Below are 27,884 nucleotides of genomic sequence, written 5' to 3' on the forward strand. Positions count from 1 at the left end.
AAAAGTGTCAAGAGAGGCATTTGTACTTACAGCGATGTAGTAAACTTTGGCTTTCTCAACAAGTTTCCAGTTGTCCTCCAGATCGAGGTGTTTCTCTTTTTTGTAGCAATTAGCGGCAGCGAGATTCGCAACAAGAGACCTAATGGAACAAAAACACAAAACTACAGTAAATCTAACTGTCAGAGTATAAACTGGAGTCAATATTATAAACAAAATCATTTGCAGAGTAAGCCATTATGTTCCAGCAAAAGTGTGTTTGAATATTACCTTAAGGATTTATATAATGGAAATATAATTTCCAGCTTCCTGGATTCAAAATTAAAAATCCTTTAAATTGTTGTACATTGTTTTGTAAATAAAACATAACCTCAGTTATAGAAATGTAAATTATATTTTAATACATTTTAATAAATATTATACATTCTTACAGTAGACATTTTTGTGTGCCAGAAATATGATATATAGTACATAAAAAATATAACATACATATTCCTACAAATTTCTGACACACAAAAATGTGTCAAAAATATATTTAAAAATTATTAAAAATATATTAAGTTTTGTGGTGGAGTCATGCTTTGAAACCAGGCCAACAAAAACAAAAAACAAAAAGCAAGATAAATTGTCCAGCAAGAAAAAAAAAACTACGAGTTGAATGCCTAAATAAAATGTTTCAGAAATGAATTTTTCTCCAGAAGGTTTTGGAGAAAAATTGTATCTTCAAATTATGATCATTTTATGACCCAAAGGCACTGTCTATTTCTCATAACACCAATACCCATTTCCTTCTCTTAAATGGCTTTATATGAAAGAAACCACATAATGCAGTTGAGAAACCAACTCTATCTTCAGGGTGATTGTGTAAATTATGTAGCTCCATGAAAACGTGCCACTGCTGCTGTAACTTTGTAAATTGCTGTAGGCGGAATATGGCTAACATATGGAATATGGTTTTCTAAACAGCTGCTTTGTGTCAGCTCTGCCAGAATTAAATATCAACACACTTTTTTCTTTATTTCTCTTCTTTTTATTTAAGTGCAAATGCCTTACAAGACCTTTCCCATAAATAAATGAACAAACAAATCAATAATGCAGGAGAACTGCAAACGTCCACCGGGACTGCTGTTTCTCCATTAACCTCCCGGTGGTCCTCGTATCAACAAAAACAACTAATTCCACTTTGAAAAACAACCACTCTCATTATTCACTTGTTACTGAGAGGATGCGGTCCCAACAGGCCAGCCGCTACAATGAAGCAGCATTAGCCTTACAGAAAAAGCACTGCTATGCACAGTCAGGCCACAAATGAGAATCAATAGACCTGCGGTTATGGCGTTTGGAGGAAAAGTGAAGAGGTTTGATAGAAATGGCAGAGACAGAGTATTTATGAACAGGTACATGCCTGTTAAAAAGGGTTCAAGAGAATATAAATTTAAATCAAGTAACCAGAAATATGTATTTACATTTTTAACTTGCTAATATTGCTGTTTGAGCATGAAAAAAAGTCTGCAAAGTTACAAAGTCCACTCCAAAGGGAGTTAGTCTTTATCAGTAAGCACTGTCTTCAGTTTATTATATTATATATATATATATATATATATATATATATATATATATATATATATATATATATATATATATATATATATATATATATATATATATATATATATATATATATATATATATATATATATATATATATATAGAGAGAGAGAGAGAGAGAGAGAGAGAGATATTTGCTGGTGATCACTGTCCAGTTGCATGACCCAATTTTAGCTGTTGGACGAATGGCCTCACATTTGACTCTAGAATACTTTGGTACACAGAGGTGTTCATGGTCAACTCAATGACTGTGAGATGCCCGGGGCCTATGGCTGCAAAACAAGTCCCAAATCATCACCCCTCCATCAGCATGCCTGACTTTTGGTATGCTGTGTTTGTTCTGAGATGCTGTATTTAGTTTTCACCAAACTTGGCGTAGTGCATTATGGCCAAACATCTCCGCTTGTTTGTTCAGATGCAACTTTGCAAGCCTAAGCTGTGCTGCCATGTTTTTTTTGTTAGAGAGAAGACGCTTTCTCCTGGCAACCCTTCCAAACATGCCATACTTGTCCCGTCTTTTTCTAATTGTACTGTCATGAACTTTAACATTTAATATGCAAACTGAGGCCTGTAAAGTCTGAGGTGTTGTTCTTGGGCTGTTTGCATGTGAATTTGCTGTGATGTCCACTCCAGGGAAGATTGGTGTCTGTTTTGAATATCTTCCACTTGTGAATAATCTTCCTCACTGTAGAAAGACGAACTTCAAATTGTTTGGAAATGGCTGTATAACCCTTCCCAGATTGATGGCAGAAACACTTGCTTCTCTAAAATCATTGCTGATGTCTTTCCTCCTTGAAATTTGTGTTAACACACAACTGAATGCTCCAGACCAACAAACTGGCAAAACTTCTGCTTTTATAGAGTTGGTCACACTTGCTGATGATCAATTAATCAAAGACATTTGATTAGCAGCACCTGACAGCTACTCACCCTCTTAAAGGGTTAGTTCACCCAAAAATTAAAATTCTGTCATTAATTACGGACCCTTATGCCGTTCCACAGCTGCAAGACCTTTGTTTATCTTCGGAACACAAATTAGGATATTTTTCATTAAATCTGATGGCTCAGTGAGGCCGGCATTGCCAGCAAGATAATTAACGCTTTCAATGCCCAGAAAGCTACTGAAGACGTATTTAAAACAGTTCATGTGACTAATGTGGTTCAACCTTAATGTTATGAAGCGACAAGTATACGAGCTTCAAAGCTTTACGAATGTTTTGTTTCGAATCAGTGGTTCGGAGCCCGTATCAAACTGCCAAAATCATGCCCCCCCAGTGGTGAACCACTGAAATTTCGAAACACTTATGATGTAACAAAGCCTTGTTTACTGAAATCACTTGACTTTGGCAGTTTCATACACGCTCTGATTCGAAATAAAACATTCGTAACATTGCTGGCAATGCAGGCCTCACTGATCCATCGGATTTTATAAAAAACATCTTAATTTGTGTTCTGAAGATGAACTAAGGTCTTACAGGTGTGGAACGACATGAGGGCGAGTAATTCATCACAGAATTTTCATTTTTGGGTGAACTAACCCTTTAATTTTTAAGGAAACAATAAGGGTGTCCTTAGTTTGTCACACATGGCTTTTACATTTTGGCTTTATTTTTGTTAAATACAAGCACTTTTTTGAAGCTTTATTTTAAACTGATCAATACACACATACATTGTGCATCTTTACTATGTATATCCATCTAATACAGTAGCAAGCCCCCTTGACAAAAAAGCAACTGCTTGTAATTTTCACAGTGGAACATGAAAGATGCAGATCGGACACCCTTCCGCTTAATGTCATCGTGTTAATCAAAATCAAATCCATTAAGGCATAATAAGCATTTAGAGTGGCAGAGTCACGCTGATCTGACCAGGCAGATTGTGTCGAACTCTCGTCCACGCTATCATTACCGCGCACAGTGAGAAGCAGTGCTGAGAGGAAGGGCAGACCTCTCGCTGCAGGCTGTAGACCCGTGACCTCTCCCTCCCCCCTCCCAAGCCAGTCTGAAATCAGCGGTCTTTTAACACCGTTTCCCGTCTGGCCAGTCTCACCGGCGGCTGTGTACAGGTGCGCTGCATAGCTGCAGGGAGAAACTATTGAGGAAGATATTGATTAAGCTGCTTTCAGGCCTTGAGCTGCAGGTCTGCGAATCTCCTGTAATGAAAGGGTCTGCTTTGACAGGTGAGGTGCTAATGAGCAGAGCCTCATAAGGCCAAGGCTGACAGCTCTACAAGCCGCTGCTCTTTCAAACTGTCTCTAATGCATAGCCTGCTCACACTAACTCTATGACAGTCCAAACAAAGAGACCAGTCCTCATAAATCTCCTTTTCGACTTTCATATCTTCCCCCTGACTACATGGGTCCTTTCAAACATGCGTTACATGACCAAAAGTATATGTACTCAGTGGTGGTCTATGATACCTGGAGAAATCTGTTAGCATTTGCTTTCATCAACAATATCTCAACATCAACCCTTTTACAGCAAGTGCATGGATGAGAAACAATAAAGCAACCAGGATGATCTGAAGTTACTCTATTTTTTCAGCTCGGCTCAAAAGGGACACACCTGTGAGCGGTTGTTCATGCACACACACTTACAATAGTTTTGCTGGCAGCTCTGATTAAAAGGCAATAGCATGGCTGACAACATGCAAAACAAATGCAGATCACCACCTGAATGATCACGACTGTCTCAGAGGGGCATCTATTATTCAGCTGATGTCACTGACACCGGTGCCCCTGCAAATGCATGCATTTTTTTTTTATTAAAGGAATAGTCCTCCCAGGAATGATTTCATAAGTAAAGTGTACACATTTTCCAGTGAACTCTAAAAATATCTTTGAAGAACTCCAAACCATACAACAAGAGTTTATAGTAAGTCTCTCAAGCTCCAAAATACAGTGTTTCCTGCACTACTACTAAGAAGCACCTTTGTGAATCTATAGCACAAAACATATTGACTCTTGAACAAATGACTCTTATGAGCAGGTTGTTTTTAGAGAATAAAAAAATATGAATCAGCCAGAGTGGTTACTGAATTAATCTCAATTACTAGACTCACTAACTGAACCAAAATGTATTTATCTTGTTATATATGACAAGTAAAATATATAACAATATAAATAAATAAATATAAGTATATTAATAAAAAAACTATAATTAAAAATTACAATGATAAAATAAATTTAATAAAAAGCTAATTATATATAATATATAATTACATATAATTTATATATTATTTTTTATCATATTTATTTCTAATTTGTCACATCTGTTCTGTTGAAATTTAAAATAATCTCAAACTTCTGAGAGTAAGTTTTTTTTTAATCTTTTTTTTTTTTTTTTTTTTTACAAAATATTTCTTGTCAAGAGCTAAAAGAATTATTAAAGAAATCATTAAGGAACAAAAATCATTGAGAAAAATTCTGAATAATTAAACTCATTATTAAGCTCCCAATCCTACTATCGATGGTGTCTATCGATTTTAGTTTTTGATATTAAATTTTCCTTTATGATTATCTGGGCATGCTCCAAAAATCAGACCGCGATCCATCTGGAGTTTGAACCTGCTGTTCATTTGAACAAATCCTCAGAGTTTATACAATTACAGATTAGTCAATAAGCTTAAATGGATACTATTGCATTCTCTTCGAAAGCAGAGAAATAGTAAGTAACACTTAAACGCATCAAATGCTCCATTCAAACGTGTAGGTAGCACGTAATTCGGCCAAAGCAGTTTCACATATCTGCTCAGTCATGGAATCTAGCACCCTTCAGGGCCAAGTCATGCGGTGTATCAAAATACCTCTGTGCTGATCTAACCCCGGCAAATAAATAAATCAAGAGCTCTGGCGGAAAAGAGCAGAACAGCCGGCGAGGGAACAGTGAGTCCCAGTGCATAGTGAGGTGGGGTGTGTGAATGTGCGCTGTGTGTGTGCTGGGGGGTGCTATCCTGAGGAAGCGATAAGGGCCCTCCCTAGAGGAAAGGGGTGGCTGACCTGTTGTCGCCAGTGATGCAGGCAGCGCAGGTCCCCGTGGGCTCCTCACTCTGCTCATAGTAGTGGGCATCCACGTGGGCCTCCTCTGCCTTCTCCTTCAGGATCCTCCCGAACTTATCCTTCCCGATGCAGCCAAAGAAGGTGGCAACGTTGTGCGGCTCCTGGATCATCCACTGAGAGGAAGGACAGATCGAGCGGGTGGGGAGCAAAAGGAAAGAGAGAGGAGGAAAAGCGATTATTAGAACACGTAAACACAGCTTCCATATCTGAGAGTTTTTAAAAAAAGAGACTGGAAATCACATATCCAGGAACTAGGAAGTTGTCTATATATTGACAATTCCTGGAAAGGCAAAATGGACAGTGGTAGAGAGGCCCCTGTGCGTGCAACTCTGCAAGAGAATAACTAGCGAAAACAGGAAGTAATAGCAAACTGATAAGGAGAAAAAACAAATACATTTTCTCGAATTCAGAGTTAAAAACTAAGGGAACAATGAGCGAGTCATTCTTTAAGCATTTCAATATATTGTAGTGTTTGTTAGGGAAGTGACAGCAATGATCAATGATGAAAACTCACTTGCGTGACTTCAATAACTTCAACTTCAAAACATTACATTTTTCCTAAGTCTTATTTTTAACACTTTTTTTAACAATCAATATGGGTTTATTTTTATTTTTTTTACTATTTTTACTTTTATTAATTTTAACTTGACAGTCTTTATGTTGTGCTCATGGTATAAGATGCAAAAAAAAAGTAGAGATGTGAAGCAAATGGAAAAATACTTCTGACAAATACATATAGTATGTACACTAACTAGCAATTAAGAAAATAAAATTATATTTATATTTTGAAGCAGATAACCTACTGGCTGATATTATATATTGATTACAATTAGACTGATAAAAAAAAAGACAGAACAAATACACTATGTGCCTAGCATTGAAATAAAAAATACATTCTTGAGAACTTTCTTTAATAAAAGTTAAATGTGAAATTATAACTTTCAAAATATACCTAAATGTCTGTGTGCACTGAATTAAAAAAGTAAACATTATTTGTATTGAACAGGCAATTCAACTAGAAATTCAGCTATAATTTATCTTAAATAAAATATGGATATGGATAACATCAAATTAATTGGCTGATACGAGCATGGCTGCCAATATAGTATCCATCCCTCCTTACGTATTTGTAGACTTAGGGATTTTTTGGCACTGAAATGGCTGGTGCTATTCTGAGTTCTGGTCTTATAAAAGTCTCTGAATATAAAGTGATCAAATCTGATGGAGCAAAACCTTCACAAAACTAATGGAATAATGAAATGAGATACAGGATGTCTGTCTGTAGGCTGTGTTAAACTAGATTACAGGGGAGCACTAATTCCAGCATCCTGGACGGTGGCTCACCACAAACACTGTGACATTGCCACTTTTATGGGGATGATGAAAAGGTCTTTCTGGGTTTTTAGTGCTGTGGGGTTTAACCTCTGAAGATTTATTAGAGTACACGGTGCTACGTTTGCTGCTTTTATTGCAACCTTGCAATGTCTGTTGATGGGGCCCCTTGTGAATGAGATGCTCTGCCTGAGAGATGACCTGTATACATGAGAAATTAATCACTGTCTGTCTGTGGAGCAATACACCTCTGTTTACAGTGTGGAAGTAGTTATGTACTGTCTGTTTAACGTAAGACTAAAAAGACATAAACATCCTAAATCTGCTGATGGGAAAAATGATGCAGTGGGCACCCCAGGTTCTTTGAAGTCAACATTAAACTGCGTTTACAACCCATTGTGCTTGAATAATCTGATGTGTATTCTAAAACCAATTGGCCACACTAGCAATGGTTGAAAAGGGGTGAATACTTTGTAATTATTTTGGATTAAAGACAAATTATAAAAAGTTCACCCAAAAATAAAAAATCTGTCAACAATTACTCACCCTTATAAAACCCATAGGATCAACCCATCTTCAAAACACGAATGAAGATTTTTAATGTAATCTAAGAGAAATCTTTAAAATCAAAACGAACATCTCTGATGTTTGAAATACAGAAATCGCGATAACTCAAGAAGCAAATGCCCAATTCTGATCATCCCTGCAGAATCTAACATTTCCTGAGGTCATCTCCCATCATTCCTGCTGCAGCTGTTTACAGACCCAACACTTACAGACAATAACACTCGCACATGCATGACATGCTGCACTGCATTTTAACTGCACCGGGTGAGTGTTTTTCACCTTGAGGGTAAACATTGGGGGGGGGGGGGTGTAAAATGATGTAAAACACACATCTAAACATATACGTGTCAGTATTGTGATTCAGATGGTACATGGGTACATCTTTGATTGTATTGGAGACAGCAGAGCTCCAAAAGATTAGGAAGGACCGGGTCGGGGCGGTGCTTCTAATAGCCTCTAAAAACAGCTTGGCACAGCACACACCTTTGTTCCGACTCACATAATCAAAGCCAGCCAAAAACTGCAGCCAATCAAAGAGGTCCGCTGTGAAACACCAGTCTATTCGTCTCCATCTACTGCAATAACCCCCTCCTGCTGACAATTACTTTCAAATGGAGATCTAAATAAAAGATGATATGTCCATTAAGACAAAGAGCTATCTGCAGGGTCGCGGGGAGGTCGGTCTGCGGCAGGCGTAAGGGATATTCATGCTCAGTCACATCCCAATTACCCGCCAGCAGCACTGGCAGGGTGTGAGCAAACGTGCGTGAGGGAAGCTTCATTACGGAGGGGGATGAAGTGCTGAAATTAAACAGCAGTGTCTCCCGCTGCGTTGAGCCCCCCGGCCTAGAACACGCAGCCCGGCTCTGACATAATGTGGCTGCACGTGATCACGTAAGCGAAGACTCTCACGCACACATGCTGTACTGTACTGCATACATTAGGGTTGTTTGGGAAGTGATGAGAAAAATGCAAACAAAAACAAATTATGCAAAGTGCTGATTTTCCCTCAAAATTTGCTGATCGTATGGAAAAGACTGTTTTTTTTTTTTTTACATTAAGACTACAACACAGCAGGTAGAGCCAGATTAGGCCATTATGGGAATAAAACAGAAGTAAGTACATGCATACATGTCAGAGTAAACAAAAATCTTCCCATATTCCAAAACTGTCCATGCAGCTTGGTGGTTACTCGTGCAGTCAAATATCTTATATTTTTTATAAATCTAAATTTAAAACTTGCACTACTGTGTCTATGGATGGGAAGTTAGAACTGGGTCTTAATCCGCATCAAAACAACAGTGCAATCAGTGTAGTCAGATTACTGAACAAATGACTCTTTATGAGCAGTTTGTTTTCAAATAAACAAATATAACGTACAACTGAGCTAAAGAAACATACATTACAAGTTTTGTCAGTAGTATTTTTACAAATAAAGAAATGAAACTACTATTTAAAAGTTTGTGGTCAATAAGATTAAAAAGAAAAGAAAAGAAGAAATTCATTCTTTTATTCAGCAAGGATGCATTAAATTGATCAAAAGTGACAGTGAAGACATTTGTAATGTTACAAAAGATTAATATTTCAAATAAATACTGTTCCTTTGCTGAACTTCTTACCAAAGAACGAAAAAAAAAAAAAAAAAAAAAAATCACGGTTACACAAAAATATTAAGCAGCACAATGGTTTTCAAGATTGAAAATAAGCAGAAATGTTTCATTTTGCACCAAATTAACATATTAGAATGATTTCTGAAGGATCATGTGACACTGAAGACTGAAGTAATGACTGCTGGAAATTCAGCTTTGCCATCACAGGAATAAATTACATTTAAAATATATTAAATATATTAATATATTAAAAAGAAACTATTTTTGATCAAATAAATGCAGCCTTGGTGAATCAAAGAGAATTCTGTCAAAAACATAAAATCTTACCATCCCCCAAACTCAAGAAAGAAAGAAAGAAAGAAAGAAAGAAAGAAAGAAAGAAAGAAAGAAAGAAAGAAAGAAAGAAAGAAAGAAAGAAAGAAAGAAAGAAAGAAAGAAAGAAAGAAAGAAAGAAAGAAAGAAAGAAAGAAAGAAAGAAAGAAAGAAAGAAAGAAAGAAAGAAAGAAAGAAAGAAAGAAAGAAAGAAAGAAAGAAAGAAAGAAAGAAAGAAAGAAAGAAAGAAAGAATTTGTATGTTGTATTATGAAAAGAAAAATGTATTTATTTATTAAAAATCTTATTATTTGGAAATGAAATTTTAAAATATTTCTTCCTCAAAAGTACCAAAATGAACCATAATTATTAAATCAATTCTTAATGATTCCCATTTCTAAATACATCCCAATCAAGATATTCCTCCAAATGTCTGAAAGGCATTAATTGTTACAGATATGAGGGCTTTTGCTCAGGGAGGTGACCCAGCACGTATCCCAGCATCCACCAGCTGCCACTCCTCTTTGTCACATGCTTACTGCAGTTATCACTCATTTGCCAGAGGACAATCAGAGCGTCCGCTGACGGCCCCTAGCGCAGCACAGCCAAACACTGGGCTCCATAACAGAAGCCCATCAAGGTTCTGACGTATCAAAGCACATGGAAAAAAAAAACCCAAGAGCCTAGAGTGAAGTGATCCGTTTCATAATCACTGCTTCTCTTTTGATCTATACCACAAAGAGGCCGACTACCAACTACAGCAGAGCTGTGAAAACCCAACAAACGGCACTATAATTCAGGTAAAAGAGCGACATAACCTAATTTTGAACTATAATCCTTAGAAAATCCCGATGTACCTCATGCCAGGGGCTTAAAAAGGAGGTTTGAATACAATGCCTGATTAGGGTTGACTGTTTGGCAGAGCTACGGAAAGGCAAAATTAGATTAATTTGCTTTTGACACACTGTAATAATCTAATAGCATTTAGCTCAGTGAACCCAGGCTTAAACAATGGCTTTGAATGCTCTTTAACCTGAAAAGCTCCAGAACCCAGCCAACACGTCTCAGGATTAAAAGCCCTCTGTAACCTGATGGATGCAACTCCAATTACAGGCTTATCAAACTGGCAAAAACCGCAGCGCGACTATTTATAGCCCGAACTGAAATAGCCAGCGCCTGCCTCCCAAAAGTGGTCATGAGGCAATCTGGCCCGCACGAGCCGCGTGCAAGCGATTCCTTGACCAAACGTTGACGAGTACCCTCTGTGTGCTGACGTGGGCCACTGGATGTGACTGATGCGTGTTGTGCGTTCGCGTGTCAGTTTTGAAGCTAACTGAAAGCAGCACTTGACAGAGAAGAGAGAATGATGTTAGCAGAGAGAAAGAGAGAAATGAAAATGAGTCATATCTCTAAGGACGCAGACAGAGAGGAGAGCTGTGCACAGGCACGGCTGTCACTGGCCGCAGACACATGAATAAATAAAGGCATTATAATGAAGACAACTCGCCGTCTGCCCATCAGAGCCTGCCCAGCCTGGCACCAAAGCTCAGGAGGAAGAGAGAGAAGAGAAAATGAATAAAAAAAAAATTTAAAAAAAAAAGAGCGAGAGACAGAAAGAGACAGGGGAGGAAGAGAGAGCGGCACATCACAGTGATTGACAATGATGAGCACTGTCTGCTTCTATTAAATCAATCATTGCTATAGGACTCAAGTCTCAGCTCTCTCAATAGGCTAACAAGCTCAGGACTTCACCGTTTCCATCAGCCGTTTACTCTCGCGTACCCCCGCAGAGTGAAACATCTGGTCAGTTTCTCTTATCTGCTTTATTTCACGCTCAGGTGCCTTAGTGAGGTGTTGTGTGCCATTTCCCCCGTGTGCCCCCTGCCAATGGTGTCATATTTGGACTGCTGTCTGTGACATTCTCTTTCACACCTCCCAATGCTGGGCTGTTTCCATGTGACATCCTCACCATAGCGACAGGACCGGAGGAGGAAGACAGCCGGAGACTCGGCGAGGGAGGATCAGATGCATGTGGGCTTGTCAGGAGTCTTCATCGCTCTGTCCAGACTAGGAATAGGTCACGCTGGTTGAGTCATTCAAGAACCGACTAGTCGATTAGTGAGATTGACTAGTTTATCTGGAGCTTTCCTCTTTCTTTCTTTTTTTACTGTCTAGTTCAGGGGTGCAAAACTCAGTTCCTGGAGGGACACAGCCCTGCAGAGTTTAGCTTCAACCCCAATTAAACAAACCTGATCCAGCTAATCAAGTCATTCAGGCTTATTGGAAAACTAAAGAGGTGTGTGTGTGTTAGAGCAGGGTCGAAACAAAACTCTGCAGGGCTATGGCCCTCCAGGAACTGAGTTTTGCACCCCTGGTCTAGTTGAAAGACACAAACACATCCGGTATAAACCATTTTTTTTGCTACGAACAGAAAGTATCTAACTATACTGAAGCTAGTAAGGATGTAAACGCATAACTATCCAATTACATTATGTATAATTTAACTAGCTCCAAATTTTCTAAAACAAAACAATTAGCGTTTGAACTAATAGATTTACAATAAATACGGCTAAAACTGAAACGATGATGAACCCTTTCATTTACAAGAACTACTGTATATGAACAAACTGATTCACTAGAATGAGTCGAACATGCCAACATTTCATACGAGAGAATAGACCGTTTAGAACGAACGGACTTATTAGAATTAATTGGTGTTTCCAATGTTACAGAGAGAAAGACCAACTGGTCGACTAGTATTTCATGCAACCCACAGAGTAGTTGATTTTGAAAATATGTAATTTTTGCACATCCCTACCCCAGACAAACAGATCTGGTGACAAGTCGAACATACAGATCTGTACAGATCTCATCTTTTCCCGTCCACAGCCCGGGGAGCAAACTAAACACGCAGCCACGCTTCCCTATAATCCCAGGCATTTCGGCACCATCTAATTTTCTCAGAGTGTAGGCAGACAGAGATGGAGGGGGGAAAGTGAGAGGGAAAAAAAATGTCTCATTACATAAGCTGCTTGTGCGACTGCAGTGCCCACACTATCCCAATAAGTGGCAGTTTTAGAGCAATCTAACGTAACAATCAAGGGACACACAAATACACACAAGCACAGAGCTGCTGGGTTATGTGCAGGAACCCAGACTGTTTTCATACTGTGTTTGACAATTTGTTCAGAACCAGAGTTTGATTTCCCCATTGCAGGTCTCTGTTAATGTCTGGTTCTGAACTGGATTATGATTGTGTTATCATGACATCATGAGAAGCAGCAAAATCTCCAGACAATTTTAACACAATAAATGAAGCATATTCAGCACATGCCAAGTTCTCTGAGAAAAACAAGTACTGTTTCACTTTGTAAGAAATTTTTAAGAACAAAAATTTTACAGGTAACTACTACCATCTTTTTCGTTTCGCTGTCATTTAATTCACGCTATATATTAATATTCAAATGTACTAATATTTTTACTTCATATATTTTTATAAAATATACTTTTATAAAAAATATTTAATATTTGATTCAAGATTTTTCTAAAGCGTAACAAAATATGCAGACTTTTTGCATTAATTCAACATTATGATCTATTCTTCCTCACTGTAAAGTATGTTACCAGTACAAATACATCGGTACATATATATATATATATATATATATATATATATATATATATATATATATATATATATATATATATATATATATATATATATATATATATAGTGCCGATGTGTATATATATATATATATATATATATATATATATATATATATATATATATATATATATATATACACACACACACACACACACACATAGATACATACATACATACATTTTTTATTTATTTATTTTTATTTGTAGCAGTCGGATAAGATAAAACTAAATAAATAAAATAAATCTAAAGTAAAAAATAAACTAAAAATACAATATAATGAATAAATAAATTAATCTGAAGTACAGAAAACAGCCTTCAAACGAACCAAACAAACCAAAGTCAGGCCTTCACCAAAAGCACCAGTGTGAAAGTGTCCTCAGAGAGGAGAGAGCAGGAGGTGTTCGGGTCTCTGTGAGAGCCTGTGAACGCCACTTCCCCTCTTGGCCAGGGCGGCGGCCTTCAGTGTGACTGTACGGTGTCTTGTTTCGAACAAGGGCTTGGGAGAGAGAATGGAGTTAGTTTACCAGTGTCTTTGAACACTGCGGTAGCACAGTGTAAATGACACCATCCGGTCCGACTCTCTACTTTTCTATGCAACTCACACATACTCGTAGGGAACCACCCGGTGCTATCTGCTGAGAGATCAGATCAGAGGCACCAAAGGAGGTCCATTTCCCAGAGTAACCTTTCAGACGCGGCCGAACAGAATGCTTGCGCATCAAGGCCATGCAGAGTTTATCTGACAAACATACTGGTTTTCCCTACCCAACTGGTTAAACATACAGTACAGGCCTCTGTTGTTTAGTGCTGGAGAGGCCTGCTGAATTATTCATAAGACAAACAAGCCCGTGCTGCCGGGGCTGACGCACAATGATCCGTCACAATGGACTCTTTCTATTGGGTGTCCGGCGAGTTGGCGCGCTCACTGGGGGGCATAGTCTGGGAGACTAGGTTCTCTCTCGATCTCTCATTAATATGAGAGAGAGAGGTTGTGAAACCCACTGGTCAATTTATGGCTAGAGTTTATCTGGTCGTAAAATGGTGCTTTGCGCTTCTCGGTCCAGGACCATGACGCATGGTAGGCTAATCCAGTCTGTGGGGTGAGGGGGGTAGAAAGGGTCTCACAGTGTGTGAGAGCGACACAAACTTCCTAAACCCAGACGGAGCTGCAGGTGAATTGGTTTTGCCTCTGAACCTTAGGTTGACACTGTGCTTTGATCTCCAGCACATGCCAGACACCCATAGGGAAAAGATCAGTGGTGTACTGGGACATGGTGCTAGAAACAAATACGCGGGGGGTGGGGGAGTGTGAGAAACAGGGGAGAGGTAGACAGAGAGGTGAATGAGAATGTGTACGTGTCTTAAAAGGCTAGTTCACCACAAAAATGATAGTTACGCAGTTGTTTACTCACCCTCACTTCGATCCATGACTTTCTACCATGGAGCACAGAAAGAGATGTTAGGCAGAATGTTCACGTTTTTTCAGTGAAAAGTCAACAAAAACTCAAAATATGAAACAAATACAAATACAAACTCCAAATACAAATTCAGAACAGCATAAAAGCGAGCAAATTATAAATTATATTTTCAAGTACAAAAAAAGTATTAAAAGGTAAGTACTAATGTGCATTAGGGCTGGGTGATATATTGAAAAATCCACAATTTTATGCCTTTTTTTTTTGTCCATTAAGCCTAAAGACCATCATTAGTAGTCAGTAAGTTTGATTTATTTTATGAATCAGTTTAAACCTTGAATGAATCGATCCGTGAATGAATCGATCAATGAATCGATCCAAAAGTCAGATTAAATTTTTTCTTACACATTTTGAATATACTTTGTAACAATATTGTAGCTGATTGTTAAAATTATGTTTTTTCTCATTTGGGGAAGAAAAATAACTGTTCACATGAATATGTTTCAGGTAAATGAATTTTGAATAAGATGCATGCTAATTAAATACATGCCATCAAAAAGCATAAAAAACATGAGATATACATTCTTGTATTGATATATTGTCCAACCCTAGTACATAGTATTGTACATAATACATAGTACCTACCTATACTATTGTATAATCTGCTATTAAAATATATTAACACTGATCTCCATAATGCGATCTGTATTCATGCATGCATCATGCTTATTAATGCTGTGACCGAGGCCCCTCACTTACTGGGTGGTGCGTGTCTCTCTGTGTGTCTGCATCAAACTCAATGTTAACTGACAGCAAATAAACTACCGTAAAAGGTTTGTGTATGATGGTATTAGTGGCCCAGGGCTTGAACACCAAACAGATTCATTGAGCTCCTGTTTGTCTTTCCCAAGCCCTGCAGCTTGATTTTGAAACAGAAGACCAGGAGCCACTCTAGTGCAATTCATGGCGTGTTAATAAACTCCCCTGTTTGACAGGGCTGTTCATTGCTCTGTTGCATTGTGTTCTTTTATCGGCACAAATTGACCCCCCCCCCCCCCCCTCGCCCTTCACTGAGAAAGAAAGAGCCTTTCAAATGCTGCAGGCAGCGCTCCATTCAAACTGAGCTACGGGATCAGAGGCATTGCCGAGTGGCCTTTGACCCCACAGTGCGGCAAGGGTTTGCAAAGCAACAAAAGCCAGTTTTACACCCCTCACAGCCTGACAAGAACATGACAGGAAATTATCAATTTATCCAAAGAATGAAAACAAGCCAGGAGAAAACTGAAAGCCCAAGTTAATTAATGCACTATTTAAATGCGCACATTACAATCTTTTATGCAAAGGTGAATATGAGTCCTGTTTTTATTTTGTTCACCATTAATACTCGTCTAATTGAATGCTGAATTGACGAGAGGACCTTGCGTTTCTTTGTGCAGGTTGCTGAACAGGTACAGACAAAAAAGGAGGAATCTTTTAACTTCTCAATGACAGAGACGTGGGATAAGCAGTGATAAAAAAAAAAATGAATAAAAATAAATAACTTCTCAATAGTGTTTCCATCCACCTATTTTTATGCGCATTTTGGAATATTGCATAAAAACATGGTGGATGGAAACCCAAATGTGCATAAAAAACAACAACTTATGCACGCAAATGAGTAGGATACATTTTTTTATGCGACACGAAAACATGCGCATAAACTACACTGGAAACACTTTTCATTTTTCTTTACATTTTTTCACCTTACATTTTTCTTAGTGATATTTAGTGCCAGTGTATCAGGAAGTGACTTTTTTTGTTCTCTTTGACTCACTGGATGGAAACAGTGCTTTATTCGCAAATGTTTTATGCGATATTCAAAATTTGCGCACAAGTTAAATACGCAACTTTGGATGGAAACATAGCTAATGACAGAGACATGAGATAAGCAGTGATTTAAAAAAAATATAAAAATTAATCAATCAAACAATGAAAAGCAATAAACAACAAACAGATGCATTTATTACATACATTTTGACAACTTAAAAATAGAAGACAGACAGAAAGTTATAGTAGTTTTATTTTTTTTAAAAACGATGATAACAGATATAAGGAACCCTAAGAGGAAAGTGTGTGAGTGTGGAACGGTGTAAAAATAAAGTGTTGAGCAGCTACAACATTAAGAAACGACTAGCAGCTGTGTGTATGCGATTACACGTCTCTGCTGTGAGCAACATAATCTCACCCCCCGCTTGACCCCCCCTGCCAGGCCTGGAAACATCTGTGGGAGTTTAATGGAGAGCAGTAAGACTCATATCTGGCGGCTGAGATGACTGTTTGAGACATGAGCGAGCGCGGAGTGTCTGATTTACGAGACCGACAGCACTCCAGATTCCTCACTCCACTACAGCAAAGCCGGCCCAACTCTTCTTCATTAATCTCCATAAATACTGGCCTGATAAATAAAAAAGCCCCACTCCTGTGAAAAATAAGGGTGCCATTACCAAGCCATAAAGCAAGCTGTCTCGATTGCCCCTTTTAAGTGCGACAGTATGGGCAGAGCCTGCACACAGCAGGCCTTGATGCTCTGGAGTATGGTTACTTATGTGTTAAACGGGACAAAATTTAAGCTTCATACAAACAGTATATATCATTATATAATTATTTCTGCTGAAGGTTCCCAGTGGGTCAATTTTTTTACTTGCCCTGTATGAGCTGAATAAAGTGCTTCCATCCACATCCATTCATCATAAACATGTACTCTACACGGCTCCTGGGGGTTAATAAAGGCATGGTGTCCGTAAGTTGAATATGGAAAGTGTAGGACGTAGCGTAAGCTTTTTAAACTGCAAGAGTTTTACACTTTCATCGTACGTTGAAATATGGATTTTTTTTTTTTTTTTTACACAAATGCATCGCTTCACTTCAGAAGGCCTTTATTAACTCCCTGGAGCCGTGTGGAGTAAACGTTTATGATGGATGGATGTGGATGGAAGCACTTTCTTCAGCTCATACTTGTGACCCCTGTTCACTGCCATTATAAAGCTTGGATGTGTCAGGATATTTATTAAAATACCTCTGATTGTGTTCATCAGAAAGAAGAAAGTCATATACACCTAGGATGGCTTGAGGGTGAGTAAAGCTTGGGCTAATTTTCATTTGAAAGTTAACTAATCCTTTAAGAATGTAAGATTTTGTTCCCTTGAATTGGCCATACAGGTACCTACAGGAAATTTAACGACAGAAAAAAAAAAGAATTTATTGCTGCATTGTAGTTATAACTCTAATAAAATCAAAACAGTTAATGCATTCTAGAAAATAAAGAGTCCTTTCACCTTGGTTCACACCTGGTCCGTTTATCTTATTGGTTATTATGAAATGTACAAACCTGATTCCAAAAAAGTTGGGACACTGTACAAATTGTGAATAAAAACAGAATGCAATGTTTCAAATTTCAATATTTTATTCAGAATACAACACAGATGACATATGAAATGTTTAAACTGAGAAAATGTATGATTTTAAGGGAAAAATAAGTTGATTTTAAATTTCATGGCATCAACATCTCAAAAAAGTTGGGACAAGGCCATGTTTTCCACTGTGTGGCATCCCCTCTTCTTTTTATAACAAGGTGCTCAAGTTTAGGAATAGTTTAGGAATGTTGTCCCATTCTTGTCTAATACAGGCTTCTAGTTGCTCAACTGTCTTAGGTCTTCTTTGTCGCATCTTCCTCTTTATGATGCACCAAATGTTTTCTATGGGTGAAAGATCTGGACTGCAGGCTGGCCATTTCAGTACGAAGATCCTTCTTCTACGCAGCCATGATGTTGTAATTGATGCAGTATGTAGTCTGGCATTGTCATGTTGGAAAATGCAAGGTCTTCCCTGAAAGTGACGACTTCTGGATGGGAGCATATGTTGTTCTAGAACTTGGATATACCTTTCAGCATTGATGGTGCCTTTCCAGATGTGTAAGCTGCCCATGCCACACGCACTCATGCAGCCCCATACCATCAGAGATGCAGGCTTCTGAACTGAGCGCTGATAACAACTTGAGTTGTCCTTGTCCTCTTTAGTCTGGATGACATGGCGTCCCAGTTTTCCAAAAAGAACTTCAAATTTTGATTCGTCTGACCACAGAACAGTTTTCCACTTTGCCACAGTCCATTTTAAATGAGCCTTGGCCCAGAGAAAATGCCTGCACTTCTGGATCATGTTTAGATATGGCTTCTTTTTGACCTATAGAGTTTTAGCCGGCAACGGCGAATGGCACGGTGGATTGTGTTCACCGACAATGTTTTCTGGAAGTATTCCTGAACCCATGTTGTGATTTCCATTACAGTAGCATTCCTGTATGTGATGCAGTGCCATCTAAGGGCCCGAAGATCACGGGCGTCCAGTGTGGTTTTCCGGCCTTGACCCTTACGCACAGAGATTGTTCCAGATTCTCTGAATCTTTGGATGATATTATGCACTGTAGATGATGATAACTTCAAACTCTTTGCAATTTTTCTCTGAGAAACTCCTTTCTGATATTGCTCCACTATTTTTCGCCGCAGCATTGGGGAAATTGGTGATCCTCTGTCCATCTTGACTTCTGAGAGACACTGCCACTCTGAGAGGCACTTTTTATACCCAATCATGTTGCCAATTGACCTAATAAGTTGCAAATTGGTCCTCCAGCTGTTCCTTATATGCACATTTAACTTTTCTAGCCTTTTATTGCTACCGGTCCCAACTTTTTTGGAATGTGTAGCTCTCATGAAATCCAAAATGAGCCAATATTTGGCATGACATTTCAAAATGTCTCACTTTCAACATTTGATATGTTATCTATATTCTATTGTGAATAAAACATAAGTTTATGAGATTTGTAAATTTTTGCATTCCTTTTTTATTCACAATTTGTACAGTGTCCCAACTTTTTTGGAATCAGGTTTGTATAACACCGATACAAATTTCAATAAATATTTCACACCATATCTATCTATTCGTGCTTCTATCACTGATGTGAATTTATTTGACTTTCAATTAATTTTAACTCTACTTTCCTGCATTTAAATTGCAATTCTGCATCCCGTTTGCTACCACAATTCAATTTCAGGTACTAAATTGCAATTTAAAAATCATTCTCAATTCAGTTCCAAATGATGTGTTAACACCCCAGACTTGCATGGCAGGATGTCACTAAATTGGTGGCATTCTAAATAAAAAAGCTGTCTAGACTTGAAACCCATCTGCGACAGTTTGAAAAAAGCAGACTATACTTTTGTTTTGCGCTTTGTGTTGGTTTTTTAAGACTCGCTCGCCAGATATACTGCAGTATAAATGCTGTAGTGAATCTCTTTGAAAACACACTTATTTGCCACCTTCACCACACACCGTCAGTTCAATGCTCAATGGAATGGATAAAAACATTTACACAGCATTCAGCACAGAAAAGCTTGGTCATTTTTTCTCAAACTGAATTTAATTAAACAAACTAGGATTCTCAAGGCTGAATGTATTCATACATTCATACATGCATACATGCAGCGGTGCACCTCAACATTCTGCGTATTGATAACTGAAGCAATCAGTGCTCCCTCATTTCTTTTCAAACAATAGATTCTCAGTGTGAAAAAGATCTTGATTGAGAAGAAGCGGTGATTTGTGACCTTCTTAGACAAACCTTGTAATGCGCTACGAAATCCTATAAAAACATGATTTTATCTCAGCTAATTTGTACTGATAGCTATGCAAACCTCAAAAGTGTAGCCAACCCCGTAATTAAGGTTTGTGGTTCCCTTGAAGGCTTTGTAGCCAGAACAGGGTTAAGCAAGGGTTCAAATCACGGAAGGCTCTCACACGCTATACGCTTTGGAACGGAGGGCAAGTGGGTTGTTTTACTCCGCGTTTTGTGCCATAAATCTAATCAAGGTGATAAATCAAGGCCATTCTGACTGGGCAGACTGTAACTGTATTGTAACAGAACCTGAGGAGAACAGCCAGGGCTGGGAACTAGGCCATTAGGTCCTCTCAATCCCCAGCTTTGGGTAGGGTTTCTCTAAGCATGTAGTTAACTACACTCAGGAAATGATTCCTCTCCAGACCATTAATGCACTATAGAATAATAGACACACTAAGGACCGTGGCAGATGTATTTCTGCGCCTATAAAGCCGTCTCTCAAAAGCCCTCTTCGCTTGCCAAACGCAACACCTCTTGCTCCAGAGCAGCGACGGAGCCTGTAAAGGTTGGCCCACTCTACGCGTTCCCAGACAAGGCAGAATGTTAACAGGGTCAGCGCTGGGGACTGAGCCCTACAGTTAAATCCATTTGAAAATGCAAAAATGTGAGTTCTGCTTTATAATGACTCCCGCAGGTCCCGGCGTTAGGGGCCAAAAGAAGCTTCCCCGAAGCCAACTGCTGGATCCGATTTCAGCCCTTCCACCCCACCCAGCAAAAGGGAAAAAAGAAGAAAAAAGCAGAGAGAAAGACAGACAGACAGAGGAGGAGAGACATTTAACGCACATTTCACTTCAGGACAACCATACCAAAACAATTCAATTATCCCATCGTCCTTGGGGCTCCAAACTGATTTATTGAGCCGTGGCACCTGAGATGCAGATCATTCCAGGTCTCCATTCTTTTCACTAGATTCTACATCCCGGCACCCCCCCCAAATCGCCCTGTCTCTCAGACCCCTAGGTTCCTGTTAAAAACCTGGGCGAGCAATCCAGGAAGAGAGGGGCCAGGCCCTGACAGCCCTGCCTGAGATTATGACGAGAAGGTCGTCTGTGAATGAAAAGCTCGTTTATCCGAGTTAACGCTGGCAAATTTGCCTCTCCACATCCAGCCCCTGTTAGCTTTGGCAAGTTGAGTGAAACGCAGCGGTAGCGCTGCGCAAACACCAACGGGGCTGTGCTGCTCCACTCTTTTCTCTTTTCGACACTTTTGGGAGCCGGAGAAATGATCCCGGACACCTGGGAATGGCGAAGCCACTCGCAGCCCAACTTTTAACTACTTGAGCCGCCTCAAACTTGGGTAACTCTAATTCTTCTTGAATCTGGCATTTGTTCACAGAAATCAATATAATATTCATGAGCACTCAATGGGCACCAAAAAAAATCTATTAGTTTTAAAACGCCAGTCTGATAAAATGTATTCAAACAATGACAGTGGAGCATAACAAAGGAAGTGAATAAAAAGGAGGAGAAGTTTGATATTTTCAAAGTAATAGTTCTGCTACATGCTTTACTGATAGCTGCATTTATGAAGGTCATACTTTCAATTGCCCATGGAAATTCTTTGTATTCAATTTAGTCCATTGTACTGTTGAAAGTAATTTACGTGGCCTAGACTGAAAATTAAAATCGAAGATTGTCTGTGGAAAGAAAAAAAAAAGCAAAAACAAATTCTCCTCCTCAGATTCAAAAACAAAATGAAGAGCCACAGCTGCAGCAATACAACTACTTGTTTAATATTATTTCGATGATGACCTTGTGGGCCATCATTTCTTGTCAGGCCAAATTTTACTTCTGCAAATTTTCACAGCCCATCATGAAATATTCATCTGAGGAGCCTCCCGCTCCACAGCACAATTCGGACCAGTAATGAACAATACGTACTCAAAGGGGGATACGATTTCACAAACAAACAAAGAAAATTACCAAGCGTCTTGAATCCCCCTGCTGAGCGACTATCCTAGTCAATTAAAATGATTTCACTGTTGCTTTTCTTCAATGGATGTTCTTTTCCTTCTGTCCTCTTTTTAGCACACTGTGCATTCGACACAAATCAAGGTCAGGATTAATTATGGAGTCGAATCCCATCACTTTTATTTCTCAGTCAAAAGCATGATATACTGTGTTTACCAGTGGCAAATCCTGCTAAGAGCAGCCCCCTTCTCAGCGTGGCGGCAGCCTCGGGGCACTGCCCAACAACACTTCTTCAAAACCCCCGGCCCGAGTTTACTACTCTGCACTGCACCACTAATACAAGCTATAATCAGGGGGTCTCATTCATTAATACTGCTTAAGAAAAACAGCAAGCAAATCTCTAATGATTTAATCTCTCTCGTGCTCTCATACACAACCACACCAGAGCATTTGTGTTAGGCTAATGTGCTAATGATTAGAGCCCACATCTCTACCTCCCGCTGCTCCTTAAAGAGCAGTACAGAAGAATAACAAACAGCTGTCCACCGCAGGAATCCACGGCTGCTCCACCAGCACTCATGATTGGCATGAAGAAACTACACCCACCTCAGAAAAAAAAACACACACACTACCTGCTGCATAATGTGAAGATTAGCTGTCACAAAGACTACTGAGATCACAAATGATTATTAGAATGCTCTTACAAATAATACTCTTAATAAGAGTTCAGTATGTAAATATTAAGATCCGAGTAGGAATTCAATCATACATTTATACTTTATCCCTCCATCAGTCTAGTAACAATTTTGAAGAGCATATGTGTCAGAATCACTTGAAAAACTGCAAAGTAAAACGTTTGGCTGCTGAACAGTTTTAGTAAGCCATAATGAATAACAGAATCATGTGGCCAATCTAAAGGTTATTTTGGTCTAGTTTATACTGAGTTAATTTACAACAGGGGTTAATTTACTGGAGGCTTGCACAAAGCAGATGCACAGAAAGTGGGGTTTACTCAGCTGTATGCAGTATTAGGAATACTCACTATTCACATTTGTCCCTGCTAGACAAGACAGTCTGTCCTGTCACTTCAACCAGACAAAGACTAACAAGCCTAAGTTCGTATGTTTCAAACAAAATCCTCCAATATCCTTAAAAGATTTTTTGCCAAAAATCACCACTTGTTCTGATTGTTTACTATAGTAGCCCTGCACCAAAACAAATCCTAGCATAAATATATTCATTAATAAAATATATACAAACTCCCAGCTACTATTTCTATCTCTAACAGATTCAGAAAAATGCAGTTTAACAGTACATAGGGCTTATATATCACCATATACTGTAGATGCAGTAAATTAAACAAACAGGTGTCACCTAATTGTATGAAGTGCAAAGATTCCCAAAGAAATATCTTAATTTGTGTTCCGAAGATAAACGAAGGTCTTACGGGTGAGGGTGAGTAATTAATAACAGAAATTTCATTTTTGGGTGAACTAACCCTTTAATTACGGTTTAAAAAAATGAAAGTTACAGCACAGTTCAATGCTCATATTCATACTAGTTGAAACTTAGGACCATTTAGAAATGACAAAGAACAGTTTGAATTGGATAAAAGGAGTTAACTAATTAATTTAACATGAAATCAAAATTGACCCCACTTATTTTCTTAATGCATGTTTGTAGCCTTATTAAGGCACGAGCACCGATGGTGCGAGGACCCTATTGTAATTGCTCTGTCAATTCTTCTTCTTCTCTGAAATGAATCGCATTTTTGAGGGCCTAAACATGCTCGAAAACTCATGAAACTTTGCACATGTGTCAGAAGTGTTGAAAATTTACGCCTGATATGGGTTTCAGAATTAGGTGTGGTGAAATGGCTCAATAGTAGCACTATAAAATTTCAAATAAGTGCCCTTCGCGCAGCGTTTCACGTACAGGTATAAAATTTGGTAGACAGATGTAACAGCCCAATACCTACAAAAAAGTACCAGGGTAAAAAAAAAAATCTGAAAACCCAACATGAAGTGAGATTTTGAATTTTCTCTGCAAAATTCGTGCAGTTTTTGCTATTTCCAGACGTTGTACTTTAACAAACTCCTCCTAGAGCTTTAATCAGACCAACATCATATTTGGTCAGTCTAATCTAAAGGCCTTTGCGACATTAAATTGCAAAGATCTAGAGTTTTCGCTGAAGGGTGTGTCCGTGGTGGCCTGACAAATTTTGATGTTTCGCCATGAAACAGCAAGTTGTTGTAACTCTGGTATACAATGTCAGATTTGCCCCAAACTTCACATGTTTTATTAGAGTCCTAGCATGAAGACATCTACATGGAAATATTCAGTTACAGTCATAGCGCCACCTGTGGGCAACATGAAATGACATGTTTTACACTGTGATTAACTCTTCATACAGATTTAACCAGAGCCACATCATATATGGTCATTCTATTCTTAAGGCCTTAGCGATGTTAAATTGAGAAGATCTTGAGTTTTCGCAAAAGGGCCATGGCGGCCTGACAAAGTCTGATGTTTTGCCATGAAAGAGGCATGGCAATTTATGACTTTGTCATAATTCTCCTGTATTCACTCGCTTACATGCATGTCGGCCACTGTTCACTGTTTTCCTAAGGCCAAAGGGTGGTGGTGAGCCCGGGTGCAAGGGTCCTTTCATTGCTGCTGGCTTTAATTATCTGCATTTTTCTTTGTAATTCTTCATCAAAAATTTATAATTTTGCTGTTCACCTGAAACAACTTTTCTGTCATTTAGACTTTGCGAGCTATTGGATAAGTGTTATTTAACAATGAAACAGCTATTTGGTTTGTAAAGGTCAATTTTCACCATCCAACCAATTCTTGATTGATAAAATCCTTATCACTTATTTCACCTGGAAATGTATGCATTGCAGAATTAAAATGGGTTGTAATAAGCAATTCGCATTGACTTTAACTACTTGTATTTAACTTTTATTTATCACTCATTTAATATATTGTTAAAATGAAGTAAATTTAGCAGCCCTAAAACATACACAAAGCAAACCTATTTTTTTCCTACTTTGAGCATTGCACATAACATGCTAAAAAAAGGCAATCAGGCAACAAGCCTGGACTGAGACCCCCAGACCCTTACAAGCAACTAAACAGGAGCTCTTGTGGGAGGCAAAGCAGGTACAGAAGTAGCTCTGTACAGCAAAGGCAATACATCAAAACAACGAGACAACACAGTAACACCTGTTCAGGGCACACGCTACCATTTCTCTTTCTCACACACTCCCTTTTTAAAGACAAATATAGTTGCAATTGCAGCTTGTCATGGGGTGACCTGCTTCCTCAGCAGACCTCCTGCAGGTCTCCAGAGATGCTCTGGCACTGATCTCAGCACAGCTGCACCTCACCAATCTCAACCGCCAATCAAAATATGACCTTCCTTTTCTTTTCAAGAGCATGCAGGAGATGCTCCTGTGTTCGCACACAACTACAGCTATTGCAATGCTAATTCCCGTCTAATTTCAGGCCCCCCTTCTCTCCCTCCTCCTGTCACTTAGACAAACACAGGTCGTCAAATATCCCAGAAAGCATGGCAGGCTCTCCCCGAGCGGCATGCCGATTTTTATGAATTATGGAGAGCGCTGTAAAGCATACTGCCTTCACTTTAATTAGGTTTGAGTTTGGAGGGCTGTCTCTATGGGAAGCCAGAAGCAGCATGTAAGACAACTCCTCCTCAGTACTGTAATATCCCTAGGCACGCACGTCCATGCTACACTGTATGCTGGGATGCCAACATCTACAAACCGAGTAAATGGGGAGAGCAATTAATTTGTCCAACCATTTCTTCTTATTTCTAACAAGAAGATATTCTGAAAAAGAAGCACATTCCAGAAAATTTTGGAAAGTTTGGTATCAGTTTCAATGACAGTCCATTAGTGACACCAGCTGAAGGGTTTCTGTAACTAAACTTGACTTCAGCAGCATATCAGTAATCTGAAGGCTAACTAATTAATCAATCAATCAATCAATCAATCAATCATTACATTCTTTCATTAATAACCATTAACCGTAATTAGAGAAGAGTAAAACACTATGCATCATGCACAAGTCAAATTACTGTTAATCCAAATGGTATGTTAATGATGAGTCAGCGTCGTGAGCGAGACGTACCAGCCAACAGGTAAATCAGCATGACGTTAGCTGTGTTTATTAGTGCAAGCTAACAAGGCATGAATTTAACAGCACCACTATACTATAAACCGGCCTAGACAGACAAGCTTGGTTATTATGGATTAAAAAAAAAAATTAAATAAAAAAAGCTAACAGTGGGATTTTAAACTTCTAATTGGCAGTGGAAACTTAGCCTTTATTGCCTGGGATGATACCAATCAAAACAATGGCAGCACGGATCACTTCACAGGTTAATGGCATGCAGGAGCAACATTTCTATAAAACTTGCAATTACCTTGACAGTTTATGCTCTGAAGGAGCCTGAAGACTCTGGCAGCCATCTTGTTTGCTGCTGCAAGCAGTCAGGTCGGAAAAATAAACTTTTCAATGTCATATGGAAATAATATTATTACTGGGATGAAATGTGGCTCATAATCTCGAATATATAATTCCTAAACCAGCCTTAAAGAGATAGTTCACCCAAAATTCTGTTACCATGTACTCAACCTTATGTTGTTCAAAACTTGTATGAATTTCTTTCTTCTGTGGAATGGGTTCCAATGTTGTTTGGACCCCACTCACTTTTATTATATGGACTGTATATATTTATAAAACAACAACAACAACAACAACAACAACAACAACAACAACAACAACAACAACAACAACAACAACAACAACATTGAGACATACAAAATATCTTCTTTTATGTTCCACAGAAGAAAGTCATACAGGTTTGGAACAACATGAGGATGAGTACATGACAATTTTCACTTTTGGGGGAACTACAATATTCATTTAAGATTTAAAAAGATATAAATAGATAATCGCAACTTGGCACAAAACAACTGATTTTAGGCAATTAAAATGTTCTAAAGGAACTAAAAAACATTTATAAATGCTGAAAAAATTAATGTAACATGAAAAACTGAACAATATCTGAGTTTGACACCAATTTTCAGAAAATGATGCTCTCTGGAGAGAGCGCAGACTGCCAAAGCTGTAAATCGCTGTGTACAGGTGTGTGCAGTAATTCTTGGATATGTGAGGCATGTGACAGTGGACAGGCAGACGGTGACAGCAGAACCGACACAGGATGCTCATCTGAAGAAATATAGCCACGGCTAGATCCCAAAGCCATTACACAGCATGCTGTGAAGCGGTCATTCTCGACTTATGCCGAAAACACTGGCCAGGAAGTGCTTCACTTCAGGGATTCTGGTGTAGATGGAGATTTCTGAACATTCCTTGTGGCTTCAAGATCACTTTTCAAAGCAAGGATAGACCGTTGTTTTCTTCAGCGATTGGTGCCACTTTGTAAAAGATAGAGCCCTATTCAACAACGTGGAACAAAGTCAAGTTCCAAGTTGTATTTGTCACATACACAATGGTAGCCAGTGGTACAAAGGAAGTGAAATGTTTTGTCTACATCAACACAAGGACTGTGGAACAAGAAATTATATGCAAGCCATTTCTAAATAAAACTTTAAAGATCAGAAGAAAGAATATACTGTAGATTTAAAAGAAACAGTTTTAAGTATTAAA

At 38.6% G+C, this 27,884-nt stretch overlaps 1 protein-coding gene across 6 annotated transcripts in view; it reads right to left on the reverse strand.

The window, feature by feature from the left end:
• adka (adenosine kinase a) overlaps positions 1-27,884 on the reverse strand; it is a 157,918-nt gene that overhangs the window by 79,269 nt on the left and 50,765 nt on the right. For all 6 annotated transcript variants that reach the window (XR_007186771.1, XM_048204880.1, XM_048204879.1 and 3 more), the window contains exons 5-6: positions 5,603-5,775; positions 31-139 (exon numbers count right to left, since the gene is read on the reverse strand). Coding sequence is in view for 5 of the 6 variants with exons in the window: in XM_048204880.1 (XP_048060837.1) it covers positions 31-139; positions 5,603-5,775 (282 nt within the window). In the remaining variant the exon portion in view is untranslated. The remainder of the gene's footprint in view (positions 1-30; positions 140-5,602; positions 5,776-27,884) is intronic.

The sequence above is a fragment of the Megalobrama amblycephala genome, linkage group LG10 (genome assembly GCF_018812025.1).
Source record: "Megalobrama amblycephala isolate DHTTF-2021 linkage group LG10, ASM1881202v1, whole genome shotgun sequence".
In the NCBI taxonomy this organism is placed as follows: Eukaryota; Metazoa; Chordata; class Actinopteri; order Cypriniformes; family Xenocyprididae; genus Megalobrama; species Megalobrama amblycephala.